This window comes from Lepus europaeus, chromosome 5 (genome assembly GCF_033115175.1).
Source record: "Lepus europaeus isolate LE1 chromosome 5, mLepTim1.pri, whole genome shotgun sequence".
Classification (NCBI taxonomy): Eukaryota; Metazoa; Chordata; class Mammalia; order Lagomorpha; family Leporidae; genus Lepus; species Lepus europaeus.
Genome location: NC_084831.1, coordinates 91,584,271 through 91,604,444, shown reverse-complemented (window position 1 = coordinate 91,604,444; position 20,174 = coordinate 91,584,271). Strand labels below are relative to the sequence as shown.

At 36.6% G+C, this 20,174-nt stretch overlaps 1 protein-coding gene across 1 annotated transcript in view; it reads left to right on the top strand.

Moving 5' to 3' along the window:
* Positions 1–20,174, top strand: part of DPYD (dihydropyrimidine dehydrogenase) — a 1,003,571-nt gene that overhangs the window by 227,002 nt on the left and 756,395 nt on the right. Inside the window, exon 5 of the mRNA XM_062191802.1 lies at positions 12,453–12,614. Within this exon, the coding sequence (XP_062047786.1) occupies positions 12,453–12,614 (162 nt within the window). The remainder of the gene's footprint in view (positions 1–12,452; positions 12,615–20,174) is intronic.

The window sequence follows — 20,174 nt, the reverse complement described above, 5'->3', positions numbered from 1 at the left end:
TAGTGATCTATGCTTTTCTTCATGTTGACTTCCATAGAAGAATGTTTAGATTTCAAGGCCTCTGTAATTCAAAGCAAATGTTAGTCAATTTGATGTTGCAAAGTACAAGCAATAAAATATTTAAAAGCAGTACCAATATATGTGAGAAAGTATTTTCACCGTATATCATACACCAAATTTGTTAGACAAATAACACTATATTGTTTGTGGTTGTCTGTTTATGTAGTTAAATGCATTTGCAAATATTTTTAACAAATTGTTAAAATTATTTTAATTATTTTATTTTTGAATTTAAATAATTGACTTAAATATGTAATCATTGATTATGATTATAAGATATGTATATATATATATAAGTTAAACTAGTATTTGTAATCTTTTCAATACTCTCAATACAAAGACAAATCTATATAAAGAAATAGGATACTTTGTAATACTAGTAAGTAAAAATCAATGTAAAAAAATATAAACCAAAAAGGGATTTTTAATTTAACCAGCCATCTCATTCTATAGAAAATAATGGGAAACTGTGAACAGCTAAGTGACTTATTCCAGATCATATAGTTACTTAATAGTGTAATTCAATTTTCTAGAATTCTTGTCTAATGTGCCTTTGTCTTCCTCCCACCATTCTGTGTGTATGAATAAAGTATATATCAGTATTAAAATAGTAAAGATTAAATAAATAACATATTTGATATCATGATAGTGTAAGATAAATGGTATTAACATACTGAATGTTGGATAAAAAGTATAATCCAGTAGATATTAAAAATTTTGGTTTTTTTTAAAGATATAATTTTGTTAAGATTTGTTTATTTTTTTTGAAAGGCTGAATTAGAGAGAGGGAGACATAGAGATATTCCGTCTGATAATGTACTCACCAAAAGCTGCAATGGCAGGGCTAGGCTAGGCCAAAACAAGGACCCTGGAACTCCATCTGGGCCTCCCACATGGGTGTTAGGGGACCAAGTTCTTTTTTTTTTTTTTTTTTGACAGGCAGAGTGGACAGTGAGAGAGGGATAGAGAGAAAGGTCTTCCTTTTGCCGTTGGTTCACCCTCCGATGGCCACCGTGGTAGGCGCGCTGCGGCTGGCACACTGCGCTGATCCGATGGCAGGAGCCAGGTGCTTCTCCTGGTCTCCCATGGGGTGCAGGGCCCAAGCACTTGGGCCATCCTCCACTGCACTCCCTGGCCACAGCAGAGAGCTGGCCTGGAAGAGGGGCAACCAGGACAGGATCGGTGCCCCGACCGGGACTAGAACCCGGTGTGCCGGCGCCGCAAGGTGGAGGATTAGCCTAGTGAGCCGCGGCGCCGGCCTCTTTTTTTTTTTTTTTTAAATTTTTTTTTTTTTGACAGGCATAGTGGACAGTGAGAGAGAGAGACAGAGAGAAAGGTCTTCCTTCTGTTGGTTCACACCCCCCACCCCCCCAATGGCCGCTGCGGCTGGTGCACCGCGCTGATCCGAAGCCAGGAGCCAGGTACTTTCTCCCAGTCTCCCATGCGGGTGGCAGGGCCCAAGCACTTGGGCCATCCTCCACTGCCTTCCCAGGCCATAGCAGAGAGCTGGCCTGGAAGAGGGGCAACCGGGATAGAATCCGGGCCTCAACCCGGTGTGCCGGCACCGCGGGTGGAGGATTAGCCTAGTGAGCCGCAGTGCCGGCCTAGGGGACCAAGTTCTTAAGCCAACTTCCACTCCTTTCCCAGGTGTGTTAGCAGGAAGCCAGATTTGAAATGTAGCAGCCTGGACTTAAACCAGCACCCACATGGGATGCCAGCATTGCAGGCAGCGTCTTAACCTATTGTGCTACCAAACCGGCCCCAGTTTAATTTCTTGAAAATTAATTTGATATATTGAAGAAATTAAATTATTACAGCTGATACTAATTATGTTTTTTAAAAGTAATAATGAGTTGGAGCTGGTGCTGTGGTGCAGCAGGTTAAAGTCTCAGCCTGCAGCGCCAGCATCCCATATGGGCACCAGTTTTAGAGTCCTGGCTGCGCCACTTCTGATCTAGCTCTCTACTATGGCCTGGGAAAGCAGCAGAACATGGCCCAAGTCCTTGGGCCCCTGTACCGGCAAGGTAAACCTGAAAGAAACTCCTGGCTCCTGGCTTTGGATCAGCTCAGCTCTGCCCCTTGTGGTCATTTGGAGAGTGAACCAGTGGAATGGAAGACCCTCTCTGTCTCTCTGGTTTTACCTCTCTCTGTAACTGTGTCTTTCAAAAAAATAAAATAAATCTTTAAAAGTAGTATTGAGTTTAAATTAATGTAGTTAGAATGGAGACTTATATGAGAAATCTATTTGTATGCACTGCATAATATAATAACACACTGGTAAATAATACAGTACTCTGTCAGTCAAGACATTTCTTCTATTCTTGTCAGTAAAGAGGAACTATCACAAAGTAGTCTTTTATTGCATAAAAGACTATATTGGTATGAAATTACAATATCGCACCAGTAGTATAAATAATTGTATATATAGTTTATGATTAAACAGCCATTGTTTGTGTATATACTTAGAATGGAGACTGTTGAAAAACCTATTTGCACCCAATGAATACCACTGTATGTATGAGGATACTTCAGAATGTTCTCAGAGAAATATAATTTAGAGATGAGTTTATTTGGTGCAAAATATTTTTGAAATCCATGCATGATTGCCTTCTTTTTCATTAAAAATGATTTATTTATTTGAAAGACGATATTACGGGTGGAGGGAGGGAGAGAGGAAGAGGAAAGAGAAGAGAAGGGGAAGGGGAAGAAAAAGAGAGAAAGAGATCTTCCATCTGCTGATTCACTCCCTACATGGTGGCAATGGGTGGGGCTGGGCCAGCCTGAAGCCAGGAGCTAGGAGCTTCTTCCAAGTGTCCAACTTGTGTATAGGGGCCCAAGCACTTGGGCTATCCTCCACTGCTTTCCCAGGTCCCTTAGCAGGGAGCTGGACCAGAAGTGGAGCAGCTGGATTTCACATTGGTGCCCATGTGGCTTGTTGGCATCCCAGGTGGTGACTTAACCCAATACACCACAACACTGGCCCCATGGTTGCCTTCTAATATGCGTTTTTCATGAACTTTTTGAAGACCCCCTGATGTGTCTGTGTGTGTATATACCAGTATATATACATGATATGCATATGTATTTACAATATATATGTGTGTATATATATATAGAGAGAGAGAGAGACACGCATTTGTGTGAGTGTGTATATATGTAATGTTCAGTAACGGTCACTGAGTTTGTTGCTTTAAATTTTGTTTGCGATTACATTATTTGAAGTGAGATTCACCTATTTTTCACTTTCTATATATAATTTTGCTATTCTAAATATTTGCTATTGAAAAATGTACAAATTTGATTTGAAATTTTATGCTATTTTATTAGCAAATAGATTTTCAGAAACAAACCAAAAAGACACCAACAATGACAACAAAAAACTCTACAATATTTCTCTGAGTTTTCAATTGTTTGTAACAAGTCTATTTTAAATTACATCCGAGATGGATGTATTGATTATTTGCTGGGTTGTCTGTACCATGTATGATGCAGTTTTGTTTTTTGTATAAAATTGTTTGGAAAAGCAAAGCATAGGAGTGCAACAGTATATCCAGATACTCAACTTCTACTTGATTTTCCTAGAAACAATATGTACACTTAGTATGTAGTATGTTTTAAAGTGCCTTAATTGTAGTTATTGTTACAAAGATGTATAACTTATTTGGCTGAAAAGAAAAGTTAGCTACATAAAAATTAAATTTATAATAAAATAGAGAAAAACTTTGCAGAATTTGTAATGTAAGATGAATGAAGGATTCTATCAACATTAGTCTTACTTTACCTTTCAGTAATTTCTCAAAGCATTTCCATTTGTTTACAAGTTGCCTATTATCTATAAATTATACTTGTAATAATTCTACCATCCCCTCTTTAGCTCCTCTTATCACTAGCTCCAACATCCTTATTTCTATACCTGTGTTAGTGTTTATATGTAAAATGGTTCCTGTCACCTTGAACTAAATTGCTTCATAAATTATAGTAAATTATTATATACAAGCTTCAGCATATACTAAATAAAATAATCTAGAATCCTGTTGTTTCTCTCAACACTTCTTATCAACCCATTGAGAATTAAAAAACTATAAATTTCTTTAAAAGTCTGTTGTATTTTTATTTTTATTGCTGTGTAAAGTGATTATTTACATTTTCATAAAATATATTCACATTATTTACTTTAAATTAGTCATTCAAAAACTATGAGCACTTCATTCCTTTTGCATTTTCTAAAAATGCTTATTTTTGATGTCAAATTGTAAATGAGAATCTATAATCCACTTTCTAGTAATATACTCTATTGCTTGCACATAAGCAAGATATGTAACTTAGACAAGATCTCTGACCTTAGTGAAATAAAAAGTCTAAAAAATGTGAAATTTCGTCAGTGGGTATAAAGAAACAATTTAAAATGCTATTATACAAAGTAAGAGTATCTGGCAATATGTTTATAATTGGAAAATGACCAATATATTGATAAAGATTTTTAAAAGAAATGTCCTTTGAACAGTGATATAAAGTGTGAAAAGGTTGAATTTTGATGTAAATGAAAGATTCTTCTAGCTTACCAAAAGATCTCTCACATATTTTATGACTAATTAATTAAATCCAGGTACACATAGATACTTATTTATTTTGATTAAAACATGGAGAATATTATAAAGTTCTCACATCCAAAAAATAGAGAAAGGAGTATAAGGTACAGCAAATAGGAGAAATATAATTGATGTCTTTTCACTTATCTAAGCTATATAAAGAATCATGCCACCATTTATATGCCTCTATGGCATTTCATTTTTATGGGTGGGAATATAAATGATTTTTTTCTACCTATACATTGCTGCCTCTTTCTTAGTCTCTTTATGATCTACTTACTAATGTTAGTTTTATTTAGTATGCTTTAAAATCTGTAGAATTAATAAAATAATCTTTCTAGAGAGAAAAAGCCTAATGGGAGGAGTAGCATGGGATGGGGTGGGAAGTTCAGTTTATTAAATCTGTTTGCTACATTATAGATTAGGCTTCTTACCTATCCCATTTTTAATAAATAATGTAAATGTAATAAAGAAAAAATTTTGATCTGCTGTTTTTCAAGTGATAAAACAAAGGCTAAAATTTGCTACAGTTCCCAACAGTTGGATTGCCTGTGTATGATATGGGCAGGATCCAGGAGATTATGGCTCCAAAGTCTGTGTATGTTTATCTCAGTGCACATGAGTGTGTGCATGTGTGTTTTCCAGATTAATGTCAGGAAAATAAATATTTTTCATAGAAATTATTAATCGTCTTACAGATTTGGATATTAGTGAGACAAACTAAATTCATAGTTCTAAATATGTGATCATACTGTATAAAGTGTACCTGAATTTGAGAGTATCTAAGATACAAATTTGGACTTCTTTCCTGAATAAAACCAGTCACACCACTTCTCCTATTCTTATTTGCCTGTACAAGAATATGTGTACTCTGAGGGCAGGTATCTCTTTGTTCTGTTGTTATATTTTTCATATTTCCTTTGCCAAATGTATAAAGACCCAAAGGTTGTTCATCGAGGGATGGTGACAGCTTATCAGAGTGTTTCTTGTGCCTGTACTTTCTGTATGTTGTACCAGAGTCATGTTCTATTTAATTAATGTCAATTCATTCTCCATTAGATAGCTCAGACCAGAACTGTAAGTAATGTTAATTCACCCTTCTCACACATGCAAACTTATTGAAGTTTAGCCCAAGTATTTTTTAAATGCGACAGATTGGAGTTTATCTTAAAAGGATGCTTCCATCTGTGAAAACTGTCATTGGAAGAAGGAAGAACACTTTAAAATAAATGCACCAGCTGTATTGATAATTTTGTGGTGATATGAAGGCCTGAATATGATAGGACTATTTGTTAAATTACTTATACCATATGACAGGATAGCTGGGTTGTCAGTTCTTCATAATGACTTTAAAAAATCACTAAATTGTGGAGGAATGACACTAATTCATTTTTATAATTTTAAAATGCAAAGAATAAAAGTTATAGTTATTTTAAAATAACTCACCTAAATGGCACATGTAGTGGCTAAGAACATACTGTAACAACCCCAAAGACTAATGGAAAATTCAACACCTACAAAACATGGTTGAATTAATGGACTAGTAAGCATTTGATTTGTACATATATGTGTTGACTTAAAAACAACACACATCTTAAATAAAATTTCTTTTATATTTTTGTGAAAATAAGGAGTGAAGTTCTTCATGCTTTACACATTAAATAACCCTTTGCACAATAGATGTGATATTTATCTTATATCTCACCTACTATAGCTCTGCCCATCATTCTTCTCACCATGGAACACTGCAAGGCTTGTATCTGATTGAATCACTTGAAGCAAGCAGTTGAAGTGGTGTGTTTGTTTTAAATGAAAACTGCTAGGATGTTTATAAAGGACTCTTCTAAATTTAAATTTCCTATCCTTTAAAAAAGGTTGAAGAGCTCATGGAATAGAAGTCAAACCTCTTCTGTAGAAGGAGGACTCAAGAAGTCTCTCCACTTGCTGTCTGAGACAAAAATTAATATTGATCTTGTCATCCTCTACTGGAAGAGTTGAGGAGCTATTCCATTTCTAAATGTCTTTGTGCGTGTCCATAACTCTAAACAGTGGAGAATGTAGGATATCCTTGTGGTTTTCTATGAGGGAAGCATTATAAAGGTGATTTCTGAATCATTGCTCAATGTTGGTTCAGCCCATGCTCAAAAGTATGCTTTTTTATTCTATGATACACACCATTGATTTTCTTTTGCTAGATGTCTTTGTGTAATCTACTTTATACCCTCCGTCTTAGCATTCCCTTGCTGATATTCCACACCATGTATTCAGTCATCTTAAAAGTAAGTCCTTTTAAACTGGACTGCTATTATCAATCTTCTTTTAAGTATCCAAACTTTAGATTGGTAGTCAGGAACCTCCGTGATTTGTCCAAGCATGTTTTTCAAAGGTATCATTTTATTATCTTTTTTCCCAGGTGAATGGATTATTCCTAGCAAGTTTCCAGTTCCTTACACCAACACCTGTTCTGAGCTTTCTTGAATATTTAATCAGATCAATCCAGAATGATTTGATTGTCATTTTTTTTCTCATCTTGTATCCTGGTCAAACCCAGAAGAGTTTAGACTGCCACCTATTTAAAGCTGAACACCTTATTTCTAATACTAAAGCAATAAACATTTGTAAATTCATTATATCAAATATTCTGGAGATGTCATATAAGAACAAGAAAGAATCCTGACCAGAGACTTTGAGATTAACTCTAGCAGTGATTAACTGCTCAGCTGCAAGTTGCTTTCCCTGTTCCTAGCCCTTCCGACTCAGATTTGAACTAAACCTTTGGCTATGCTGTGTCTCCAAATGGCAGATGTTAGGAATTTGATGCCTTCTGTTAATGTTATCCTATTCCTTATAATAAATCCCACATATGTGTATACTAAAAGTTTTGGGGAAATACATAAATAGAAATAAGTTTGTTTCATGCAAAACATTTTGAAATAAAGTATATGAAGAGTCTTCAAAAAGTTAATGGAAATGCATGTTGTGAAACACCTTGTATGGATTTTAAATTTTTGCACAAAAATAAACATTAATCAATGTTATTAAACCTATTTGAAATACCCTCAAAAATGATAATATTGGCCCTGTATTTCTGGAGAATACTAATCAGAATGATTATCTTGAAACTTTTAGGAAGGAAAACACTCAGTTTCCCCTATAAAGCAGAATTTTTGCTGTGGATTTTTTTTATGGAGCCCTTTGTCAAGAAAGGAAATTCCTTTCTGTTTGTGATTTTCATTGGAGTGATGGAAAGACCACAACTCCAGGAACAGTGCAATAAAAGCTATTTCATGAATTGTATAGCATAATGAATCTAAAATGCTAGCTATGGACTTTCAAACTTATTCTGAAAAAAAAATGTATGTATGATATGAACTGTAGCTGAATAAGAGCACTGTAACTAGATTTTATTCTCTGCTGATACATGGACAGGATGCTTAAGTATGAACCCTGGATCTTCCATTCATGTGCTATGAGGTGCTTGTCCAATGAGTAACATTTTCTGTTTCAGTTTCACTGTCTGTGAATTGAATTTCATACCATATTCCTACTATACATTCAGAAACTACATTGAAGGAATCTTCTTGTATGTCAGACATAACTGTTAGTTGCTGAGGAGGCTCACTTAACCAGACTAATATTTTGTTTGTTTGTTTAAAAAATTATTTATTTTAAAGGTAAAATTAGAGAGAGAGAGAGAGAGAGAGAGAGAGAGAGAGAGAGAATATGAATCTTCAGTCTGCTGATTCGCTCCTCAAATGACTGCAATGGCCTGGGCTGGGCCAGACCAAAACCAGGAGCTTGGAACTCCATCTGGATCTCCCAGGCAGATGGCAGGGTTCCAAGTACTTGGTCCATCTCCTGCAGATTTCCCAGGCCCATTAACACTGAGCTCCATCTGAAGCAGAGCAGCAGGATCTTGAACCAGCACCGATATGGGATGCCAGCATTGCAAGTGATGGCTAAACCCACTATGCCATAATGCTGGCCCATCAAAATGAATCTTAAAGTCGTTTTCTGAAGCTTTAATTTCTTGATCACCTAAGTATCTACTTATTTTTTTTTTTACAATTTTCTCTTGATTATCAGGCATTTAATCCTGTCTCTTCTTGCATCTATAAACTTTTGAGTAATGGAAATCTTTTAAAAAATTGTTCACAATAATTGTACATATTTATGGGCTATGTGGGGTCATTTCCATGCATATTTACATCATATACTGATTAAAACAAAATAATCAACATTTTCCCTTCTTTGACGTTACTTTGTGATTGGAGGCTTGGTTCTTCTTTTTCTAATTGTTCATTACGCAGAACTAGGTTATTGTGAACTATAGTCACTGTACTATGTTAACACTAGGAACTTACCTCTTTGTTCTCTTATTTGGTACCCATTATCCAAATTCCCTCCTCTTCTAGCACTCCTGGTCTCTGGTGATCATCATTCTATGTCCAGGTGAAGTTTATTTTAGCTCCCAAATATGAGAGAGAACATGCGATATTTGTCTTTTTGTGTGTGGTTTATTTCACTTAACTTGAAACTCCTATCCATTTTACTACAAATGACAAGACTTCATTCTTTTTTTTTTATATAACTTAGTAAGATTCCATTGTGCATTTATACCACATTTTCTTTATCCATTAATCTGATGGTGGACACTGTGACTGACACTGTATCTTGGCTTTGGGAACAGTACTGAATTAAACATGGTGGAGCAGTGGGAAAAAATATTTGCCAGCAACTTATCTGACAAAGGATTAATATCTAGAATGTATTTGGGACTTAAAAAACTCAATAACATAGAACAACCAATCCAGTTAAGAAATGGGCAAAGGACCTGAATAGACAATTCTCAAAAGAAGAAAACAAATAACCAACAAATATGTGAAAAAATGCTCCATATCACTAGACATCAGGAAAATGTGAATCAAAGCAAAATTAATGAGGCTGGCCTTGTGGCATAGCGGTTTAAGCCCTACCTGCAACACCAGCATCCCATGTGTACAGCAGTTCCTGTCTTGGCTGTTCCACTTCTTATCCAGTTCCCTATTAATGGTCTGGGAAAAGCAGCCAAGGATGGTGCATTGTTCCTGGGCCCCTGTACCCACATGAGAGACCTGGATGAAGCTCCTGGCTTCAACTTGGACCAGCCCTGTCTGTTGTGGCCATTTGGGTAAGGAACCAGCAGATGGAACATCTATGTCTCTTTGTTTCTCCATCTCTCTAACATTGCCTTCGAAATAAACAATTCTTTCAAAAAAAAAGAACACAAAACACTATAATGTGGCTGGCGCCATACTCAACAGGCTAATCCTCCGCCTTGCGGCGCTGGCACACCGGGTTCTAGTCCCGGTTGGGACGCCGGATTCTATCCCGGTTGCCCCTCTTTCAGTCCAGCTCTCTGCTCTGGCCCAGGAAGGCAGTGGAGGATGGCCCAAGTGCTTGGGCCCTGCACCCGCATGGGAGACCAGGAGAAGCACCTGGCTCCTGGCTTCGGATCAGTGAGATGCGCCGGCCGCAGCGGCCATTGGAGGGTGAGCCAACGGCAAGAAGGAAGACCTTTCTCTCTGTCTGTCTCTCTCTATCCACTCTGCCTGTCAAAAAACAAACAAACAAACAAAAAAACAAAACTAATGTATCACCTTACACCTGTTAGATTGACTGTTATAAAAAAAAAAAGTAACAAATACTGATGAGGATATGAGAAAATGGATCTCATATTGTGTTGGTGGGCCTGTAAATTAGTACAACCATAATGTAAAACAGTGTTTAATATTCTCTAAAAACAAGAAATAGAACTGCCATAAGATCCAGCAGTCTCGCTATGGGGTATATATCCAGAAGATATGCATTCATTGTATCAAAGAGTGATGGATATTTTATATGATGAGAGGTAATTGATGACACAATTCAATAAAGTGAAAGTGCTGGGAATGTACTGAAGAGTCAGTGAATAGTAAAAGTCGTTGTTTTATATGATCATTCGGTATTCTATAGTCACTAAGAATTTGTGTTTATAGTTGATGCTTTTCATGGAAGCAATATATATGTTTATAAAGACCTTCAAATGTATATTAAACAAAAACCAAAGGAAAAATTATGGATTGATTTTTGCAGGTTGTACTGTTAAGTTCATTTTCTCATCTTAAAATGTATTTTTAGAGCAGTTGTAGATTTGTAGAAAAATTACAATTGTACTGTGAGTTCCCATTTATACTTACATATAATTTCTGCTATTATTAGTATCTTAGTATAGTTAATTTGTTAAACTTAACAAATAACAAGAGTCACTAGTTTATTTTCTTAATTTTTAACTAATGTCTTTTTCTGTCCCAGTAGTCTATCCCAGATACCATATTTCTTGTCATGTCTTCTTAGGTTTCTCTTGATTTCAACATTTTCTCAAACTTTTCCTTGTTTTCAATATGCTCGATAGTGTTAAGGAATACTAGTCTGGGCTTAATCTTACTTTTTTGATGAGAAGAAGAAATGTTCTCAACTATTCTTCTTATTCTTTATTCAGGAAATAAGATTTTTTTTTTTTCTAATTTAAGAGCAAACTAGGGGGGCTTGTACTGTGGCATAGTGGATAAAGTTGCCGCCTGCAGTGCCAGCATCCCATATGGGCTCCAGTTCGAGTCCTGGCTGTTCTACTTCTGATGCAGCTCTCTGCTATGGCTTGGGCAAGCAGTAGAAAATGGCCCAGATGCTTGAGTCTCTGTACCTGTGTGGGAGACCTGGAAGAAACTCCTAGTTCCTGGCTTCGGATCAGCTCAGGACTGGCCGTTGCCATTTGGGGAGTGAAACAGCGAATGGAAGTCCCCCCTCTCTCTCTGTCTCTCTTTCTTCCTCTCTGTCTCTCTCTGCCTTTAAAATACATAAAGAAATCTTAAAAAAAAAAAATAGAGCAAACTAGGTTTCAATTACTGTTGACAAGCTATTCTGTAATAGTAAAATGTGTGCCTGGGAGTGATGAAAAATGAACTTGAGGTATGGGCCAGTGCAGTCCTTTTAAAAGGCCCCTCATTTGCCTTTTTGATTAATGGGATGCCATTGAAGGATGTTAACCAATGTCCAGTATTACGAAACATCGTAGTCTTGCTCAAGCTAGGTGAAATGAAGAGAGAAAGAGCTTCTTTTAATTTAGTGAGGTGGAGGGTAACCTGAATATAACTTTTTTTGTTGTTTTAATAATTAGGGTTCAAACTTCTTCAAGCAATGGTACCTGACTTAAGTGGGGTCCAGTGCTGTGGTGTAGTAGGCTAAGCCTCCGACTGCAGTGCTGGCATCCCACGTGGGTGCTGGTTTGAGTCCTGGCTGTTCCTCTTCTGATCCAGCTTCTTGCTAATGTACCTGGGAAAGCAGTGGAAGATGACCCAAATGCTTGGGCCCCTGCACCTGCATGGCAGACCCAGAAGAAGCTCCCTTTCTCTCTCTCTCTCTAACTCTACCTTTCAAATAAATAAATAAAATCTTTTAAAAAATGCAAAGAGGGGTTTTTGGCAAGGTAGAGTTAGATGCCTTGTGAATGAAAAATATATATTTACAGAATACTTTTAAAATTTTAATTTTTAACATTAATTATTCATTTATCAATGTACCATATATCAAATTCCTATGTATTATGTACAGAGCTAGTTGTTAGTTGATGTTTCTTGGTGGTAAATGGATATCATGTCATATGCCTCTGATAGATATCTTGATCTTCAGTCCAATTGCTGAATAGAAAATGCAATGTGTTTCTCATAACTTAAATGTATAAAGTAACAGATATTAACTATTTTTTATTTTATTTTATTTTTGCAGAACTATTATGGAGCTGCTAAGATGATTTTTTCTGACAACCCACTGGGTCTGACTTGTGGAATGGTGTGTCCAACCTCTGATCTTTGTGTAGGTGGATGCAATTTATACGCCACTGAAGAGGGACCAATTAATATTGGTGGTTTGCAGCAGTTTGCTACTGAGGTATGTAAGGAAGACACATTGTTCTATATTCCTCCAAAAGATCTTAAAATAAATTTAACTCTTGGTACTCTGTTGAAAATTAACAATTTTAATATAATGTATAACTAAAGTGTGTTTCGTGCAACAGGCAATATTTTTATTCAACAACTTGGCTACAAAAATGAAAGCTTATAAAGCCATATGTCAAGTTCCCAGTAGATTATTAAAATACTTTAACTGAAAGTAGTATATGAATTAGATGATCTGAAAATAGAACTTATTCATTAAATTTACAGTGAAGTGTGGCAAAGAAACCTTATTAAAAGGCTATCTTTATTAACTGATTTTGTTTCCTGAAACTCTGTTTAATCTTTATACTTTGAAATAATGTCAGTAGGATTTTGTATTGTTCTTTGAGTAATAGAGATTGAAGGAACTTAGAATTTGGAACTTATAGATTTATAGGTCTATTATGTATAAAGATAATAATGAAATAGAATGAAAAGTTTATTCTTCACTATTTAGTCTATCAACCAGAGTCCTGTCTTTCCCTTTTATGAATCCTTTGTAATCAAATTTGGTTATCTGGGACATCCTTTTGCTCTCTTAGGTCTCCTATTTAAAGTCAACTTGTAAGTCAATTCCCATGTATCATTTAAATGATCAGCTTATATGGAGGTTACAGTAAGATTATATAATCTGTAGGGACTGGTTGTCTGGAAGGCCAAATTAAATGTCTGTCAACACTGGATTTTTAGTTAGTGACTTACCTATCTGGTTTTATCAACTCAAACACAATGTATTTTTTTTCCCCTTGTTGGACTCATACCATAATATCCCTCAAGCTTAAGTCTCACTTTGCTCTCAGTAATAAATCAGGGTTATTCCCTTCCTGCTTTCTGACAGGTTAATTCTAGGGATGGGCTCCTGGGAATAAAAAAATAGAAACAATTTGAGGTTGCAAGTTGTTGCAATAAATTATTGGATTTAATTTCTTTTCTTCCCAAATTCGAAATTGCATTAGGCTTAACTGACCAGTTCAAGGTATGATCTTTACAGCCTGGGAAAATCCTTAGTTGATGGATAAGATACACTTGAATTCCTCCCCATCTTTCTTTGGGGACCCATTCTCTCTTCATTAAGCTGAAGCAAGCTTGCATAGGCTGCAGTAAGTGAAAAGGCACACAGTGTGTGTATGAAGTAACATTGCATTTCAGAACAAATGAGTTAAAGTTATATGGCTAGCTTTTGTCAATGATGAGGGAGGGTGGAAAGAGAAACTATCCCTCTGGAAGCTCTGCCTTGGTTTTAATTATGTTTTATCACCCCTTCTTAAAGGAAAGCCCATTTATTTGAATCTCTGCTTATGTAAGAGCTTCAGATATATTCTCACTGTTGCACAGAATTCATTACAAGCCCACTATAATTTTAGAATAGCCATGTTAAGGGCTTTCCATAAGTATCAACTAATGAACATATAATAAAACATAGGAAAGGACTACAATAAATGTGTTTTAATTGAATCAAGAAAGCTAGGATAGGAATGTATCATCCTGTTCCATTCCTATCCTGCCCTGTGTAGCTGTAATTTCATGTCATATCATAAATAAAAATGTCTGTTCAAATTATTTTTTAAAAATTTCCATTCATATTTTTAGGGTTGCTGGTTAGGATGAGATGTTTTTGAAAGCTCTGTATTTCCCAGGTGAAAGTGTTTTCTACTTAAACTCATTCAGTTATTCAAGTCGTTTTGAACATAAGCAAAACATAAGTAACATGTGAATATCAGTACAAGAAAATATAAAGTTCAAAATAATATTATTCTTCAAAACTACTATTTGAGTGTTTAAGCCGAAATACAATATGATGCAAATAATTTTGTTTTGTTTGATAAAATAATGATTTATTTTTGACCTTTAAAGAAATACAAATCTATTTTTCAAACAAATTAAACAAAGGTTAGGAAAAGCAGGCTAAAAACTTAATATTTTTCAAAATTGTCCCTCCTGTAACTTATAAGTGATTTTTGAAATATCATCTCAGGGATCTGCCATTATTTGTTAGATTCATATCTTGTATTTTTCCATTTGAACATGATCGTGTGATTTGGAGGGACTGTGGGGGAAAGGAATAGATTACACGTGTAGAATATAGCCTGCAGTAGAGTTAGGAGATACACATATATGTGTTTGTGTGTGTGTGTGTGTGTATATATATATATATATACATACTGTGTTGTCATTACTCTTTAACTCTTTGCTGTTTGCATATTTGCAGTGATTACAACTTTGCTTTGAACACTTTTATTTGTGATGGTACAATTAAAAAAACAAGCTATAAGGATTATTCTGTCCCTCAGGAAGTGACTTTTCCTAATAACAATATTGAATCCTTTAATAATATTTCTTCAGCAAAATGACTTAGAAACAATGGTTTGGTGTAATTTTTTTTTCATTTTCATGGAATTTATAAGTTTCACTGTAAAATTCTTTGAAAAATTTATTTTGAAAAGCATTGTGTATTTAATTGAATTTTTTTAAAGATTTTTTAATTTTTATTTGAAAGTCAGAATTACACAGAGAGAGGAGAGGCAGAGAGAGAGAGGTCTTCCATCCGACGGTTCACTCCCTAATTGGTTGCAAAGGCTGGAGCTACACCGATCCAAAACCAGGAGTCAGGAGCTTCCTCCGGGTCTCCCACACAGGTACAGGGACCCAAGGACCCGGGCCATCTTCCACTGCCTTCCCAGGCCATAGCAGAGAGGTGGAATGGAAGTGGAGCAGCTGGGTCTCAAACCGGCGCCCACATGGGATACCAGCGCTTTAGGCCAGGGCATTATCCTGCCGCGCCACAGCGTTAGCCCCTAATTGAATTTTTTGAAAAACCATCTATTCGTTAAATTTAAAAGACCAACTAGATTCATTGTCCCTCAAATTTAATTAATGAATTTTTGGAAAAGGAGAGAACACTGATAATGCATCTTTTAATCCATTTTCTGAAGTTTTCAAAAATGATTTTAAACTGAAAATTACAGTATGCCAAATCTGATCCATTCTACTTTAAAGAATTATAGAAGCAATTTAGAAAACTAAGATTAAAATTCTAAGCTTCTGAATTTTGATTAAAAATACTGAAATAAATGAGAAAGAAAATTAACACTTAAATTGCTGCCTCAACTAAATTAATATACTAGATTACAAAATTAATATATAAGAATGGCATTGGCCGGTGCCACGGCTCACTAGGCTAATCCTCCACCTGCACACCGGGTTCTAGTCCCGGTCAGGGCACCAGATTCTGTCCTGGTTGCCCCTCTTCCAGGCCAGCTCTCTGCTGTGGCCCGGGAGTGCAGTGGAGGATGGCCCAGGTCCTTGGGCCCTGCACCCCATGGGAGACCAGGAGAAGCACCTGGTTCCTGCCTTCGGATCAGCGCGGTGTGCTGGCCACAGCTCGCCAGCCGCGGCGGCCATTGGAGGGTGAACCAACGGCAAAGGAAGACCTTTCTGTCCGTCTCTCTCTCACTGTCCACTCTGCCTGTCAAAAAAAAAAATAATAATGGCATATATTTTTCACAATAAACATTGACTTTTTATAATATCTATTACATACATATTTAATATAAGCTTTTCGGCACTGTGTTTTTATTTAGGTTTAATAATTTTAATTAAAACTGGAACTGGCAGATGGCAAATTTCAGAATAAATCAGGTGATATTTTTGGTTGGGATTGTGTCTCTTATTAGGCTTTTAAAATTTCATCTCAATTGATACACCCAGTTATGGTCCCATTAGTATATACTATTTGCAATAGTGCAATAATTTTTTTGTGATTAATAAAATATTTCATTTTATTTGCTTCAAGTTAAACATACATTACAAATAAAACACAAAACACTGATTAATTGTTGAATCTGGTGTATGTTTTATATGTCCTAAGAAATGGTTGTAGAAATAGTGTGGATTTCTTCAATGAATACTGAAATTTAGAAACCTTTTCATTGGCCACTCTGCTGCCTCAATATTGATTTTTTTGCCCATTGTGTGGTATGTGTTGTGATGGAAGGATCCTAATTATATAACATACCCACTCTTGGATAAATGCGTAACACTTGTTTCTAATCCATCTCAACCAATGTTTGTTTGATTGAATCTTTGATGAGTGGTGACTTCTTCCACTGGGTGTTGGTGTTCACACAGGCCCATTTATGATGGTGCTAGTTTGTGTCTACTGCACTGGACTAATTATTAATAATTTTCTTGTTCATTCTCCAAAATAAGGGATATTTCAAAATGTTCACAGAAAGTAGAATTAAAGATACATTTATTTCAGTGCAAGATGATTTTATAATCTATGTCTAAGTTTTTCATAGTACACATTTTCAATGTAATTTTTGAAAATCCCTTATGTTTAAGTCATTTGATTATCCTACTTATGAAGCAAATGATATCATATATAGGTGGAGTATATCCAATCTCATGTTTAAGCTTACATGCAAAATGCATCTTATTGGTGACTGGTTTTAATTTTTGGAACATAATTTTTAAAATTCCTCAAGACTAGTGTCTGCTAATACTAACTGATAGAATTAAAAAGGGAGAGAACGATCCAACATGGGAAGTGGGATACGCAGCAGACTCATAGAATGGCAGATGTCCTAAATAGCACTCTGGCCTCAGAATCAGCCCTTAAGGCATTCGGATATGGCTGAAGAGCCCATGAGAGTATTTTAGGCATGGAAACCCAAGACACTCTGGGAAAAAAAAAGAGGACGTAAATGAAAGATCTCTGCGAGTGAGATCACAGTAGAAAGAACGGGGCCATCAAAGAAGGGGGTACCTTTCTCTGAAGGGAGGAGAGAACTTCCACTTTGACTATGACCTTGTCTAAATAAGATCAGAGTCGGCGAACTCAAGAGGCTTCCATAGCCTTGGCAACTCATAACAAGAGCCTAGGGTGATTACTGACGCCATAAACAAGAGTGTCAAATTGTTAAGTCAACAACAGGAGTCACTGTGCACTTACTCCTCATGTAGGATCTCTGTCCTTAATGTGTTGTTCAATGTGAATTAATGCTAATTAATAACTAGTACTCAAACAGTATTTTTACACTTTGTGTTTCTGTGTGGGTGCAAACTGATGAAATCTTTACTTAATATATGCTAAATTGATCTTCTGTATATAAAGATAATTGAAAATGAATCTTGATGTGAATGGAAGGGGAGAGGGAGCGGGAAAGGGGAGGGTTGCTGGTGGGAGTAAGTTATGGGGGGGGGGATCCATTGTAATCCATAAGCTGTACTTTGGAAATTTATATTTACTAAATAAAAGTTTTAAAAAATCTGTCTATCTATCTATCTATTTAAAGGCAGAGATATAGAAGGAGAGAGAGAATCAGGGAGAAGGAGAGGAAGAGAGAGAGAGAGAAAGAGAGGGGAGGGAGGGAAAAAAGGGGGAGGGAGGGAGAGACAGATATCTTCCATCTGCTGGTTCACACCCAAAATGGCTGCAACAGCTAGGTATGGGCCAGGCCAGAGCCAGAATCCAAGAGCTTCATTTGGGTCTCCCCATGGGTACAGGGGTCCAAATACTTGGGCCATTTTCTGCTGCTTTTTTACATTAGCAGGAGGCTAGATGGTAAGTGGAGCAGCCAGAATTTGAATCGGTATACATATGGGATGCTGGCATCACAGGCAGATACTCAACTTGCTGTACCACAGTGCCAGATCCTAATGTCTCTATTTTTACATTTGATAGATAAGACATACCATACAACAGATTTTTGTTGGGAAAGGAATACAATACATGTTTGATTATTAGGATACATATTTCTATATTTTTTCAATATACTTATAGTCTCCTCTTAATAACAATATCCTCTTCATTTTACAAAAGCCTATAGGGAGTCAACAAAATTCTTTGAAAAGGAGTTCAAGAATAATATATCCTACCAGTCATCAAAATATATAATAAAAGTATATAAATTAATACAGTTCCTATCAATGCATGAATAGACAAATGGATCAGTGTAAAAGAGTAGAGAGGCTTCCAAAAACAAAAAATAGAGAAAAGACATAACTAACTTAACTGCGTATTAAACTTTTTTTTTTTTATTTTTGACAGGCAGAGTGGACAGTGAGAGAGAGACAGAGAGAAAGGTCTTCCTTTGCCGTTGGTTCACCCTCCAATGGCCACCGCAGCCAGCGCACTGTGGCCGGCACACCGTGCTGATCCGATGGCAGGAGCCAGGTGCTTCTCCTGGTCTCCCATGGGGTGCAGGGCCCAAGGACTTGGGCCATCCTCCACTGCCTTCCCGGGCTGCAGCAGAGAGCTGGCCTGGAAGAGGGGCAACCAGGACAGAATCCGGCACCCCGACCGGGACTAGAACCTGGTGTGCCGGCGCCGCAAGGCGGAGGATTAGCCTGTTGAGCCACGGCGCCGGCCTTGCCTTCTTAAATTTATTTAATATATTTCCTTATTTAGAAAGTTTAGGCTGGCGCCGTGGCTCAACAGGCTAATCCTCCGCCTTGCGGCGCCGGCACACCGGGTTCCAGTCCCGGTCGGGGCACCGATCCTGTCCCGGTTGCCCCTCTTCCAGGCCAGCTCTCTGCTGTGGCCAGGGAGTGCAGTGGAGGATGGCCCAAGTGCTTGGGCCCTGCACCCCATGGGAGACCAGGATAAGCACCTGGCTCCTGCCACCGGAACAGCGCGGTGCGCCGGCCGCAGCGCGCTACCGCGGCGGCCATTGGAGGGTGAACCAACGGCAAAAGGAAGACCTTTCTCTCTGTCTCTCTCTCTCACTGTCCACTCTGCCTGTCAAAAATAAAAAAAAAAAAAAAAAAGAAGGCATATACATTAACATTCTTAGAATGATAGTACAGTCTTTATTAACTTTTGTCACTTGGTTTTGGAGATGATTAGACCTGAGTGGAAAAGAAAATATCAGTCAGAGTTAAAATATAGAATTATAAGGTACTTATTTAGCATTTCAATGCAGTTTTATAATTTCTCACTCTAAGATATTGACAAATAACCCTTAAGGCATATTATAATCGGAAATCCCAAAGTCTGAGTTTTTGATAATTGGTATACAAATAAATTTGGGGAATGAACTTAGAACATTTATGATACAGTTTGGTAAAATGATGAACAAAATCTTATCAGTTCATGAACTAATCTAAAACTAATACAAGTAACTATGATAATGAATGGTAGCCTATATTTATGGCTAATATCTTTTTAGGTCATTTATAAATAGTTTATGGGTTAGAAAATAGTTGTGATTTGTCCTGTCGTCCTCAACACATCTACTTGAACAGAATTTCTCATTACTTCTCCTATTTAAATGGTACTGTCAACAGCTTATGAACACTATTTGCATGCCACAAACAAGATTATTTAATTTTAAGTGAAATAATACATAAGTGAAAAAAATATTAAGTAGTAATAAACTCAGTATTGTCTAATTTTTTTGAAATAGGGCTTTCTGATAATTCAAATACAAGCAATATCTGTTAAGAATTGATTTGTGCCTCTCCTTTTAGCCTTCATAGAGTCATTAATAGAAAGGAATAATGTCGTGAT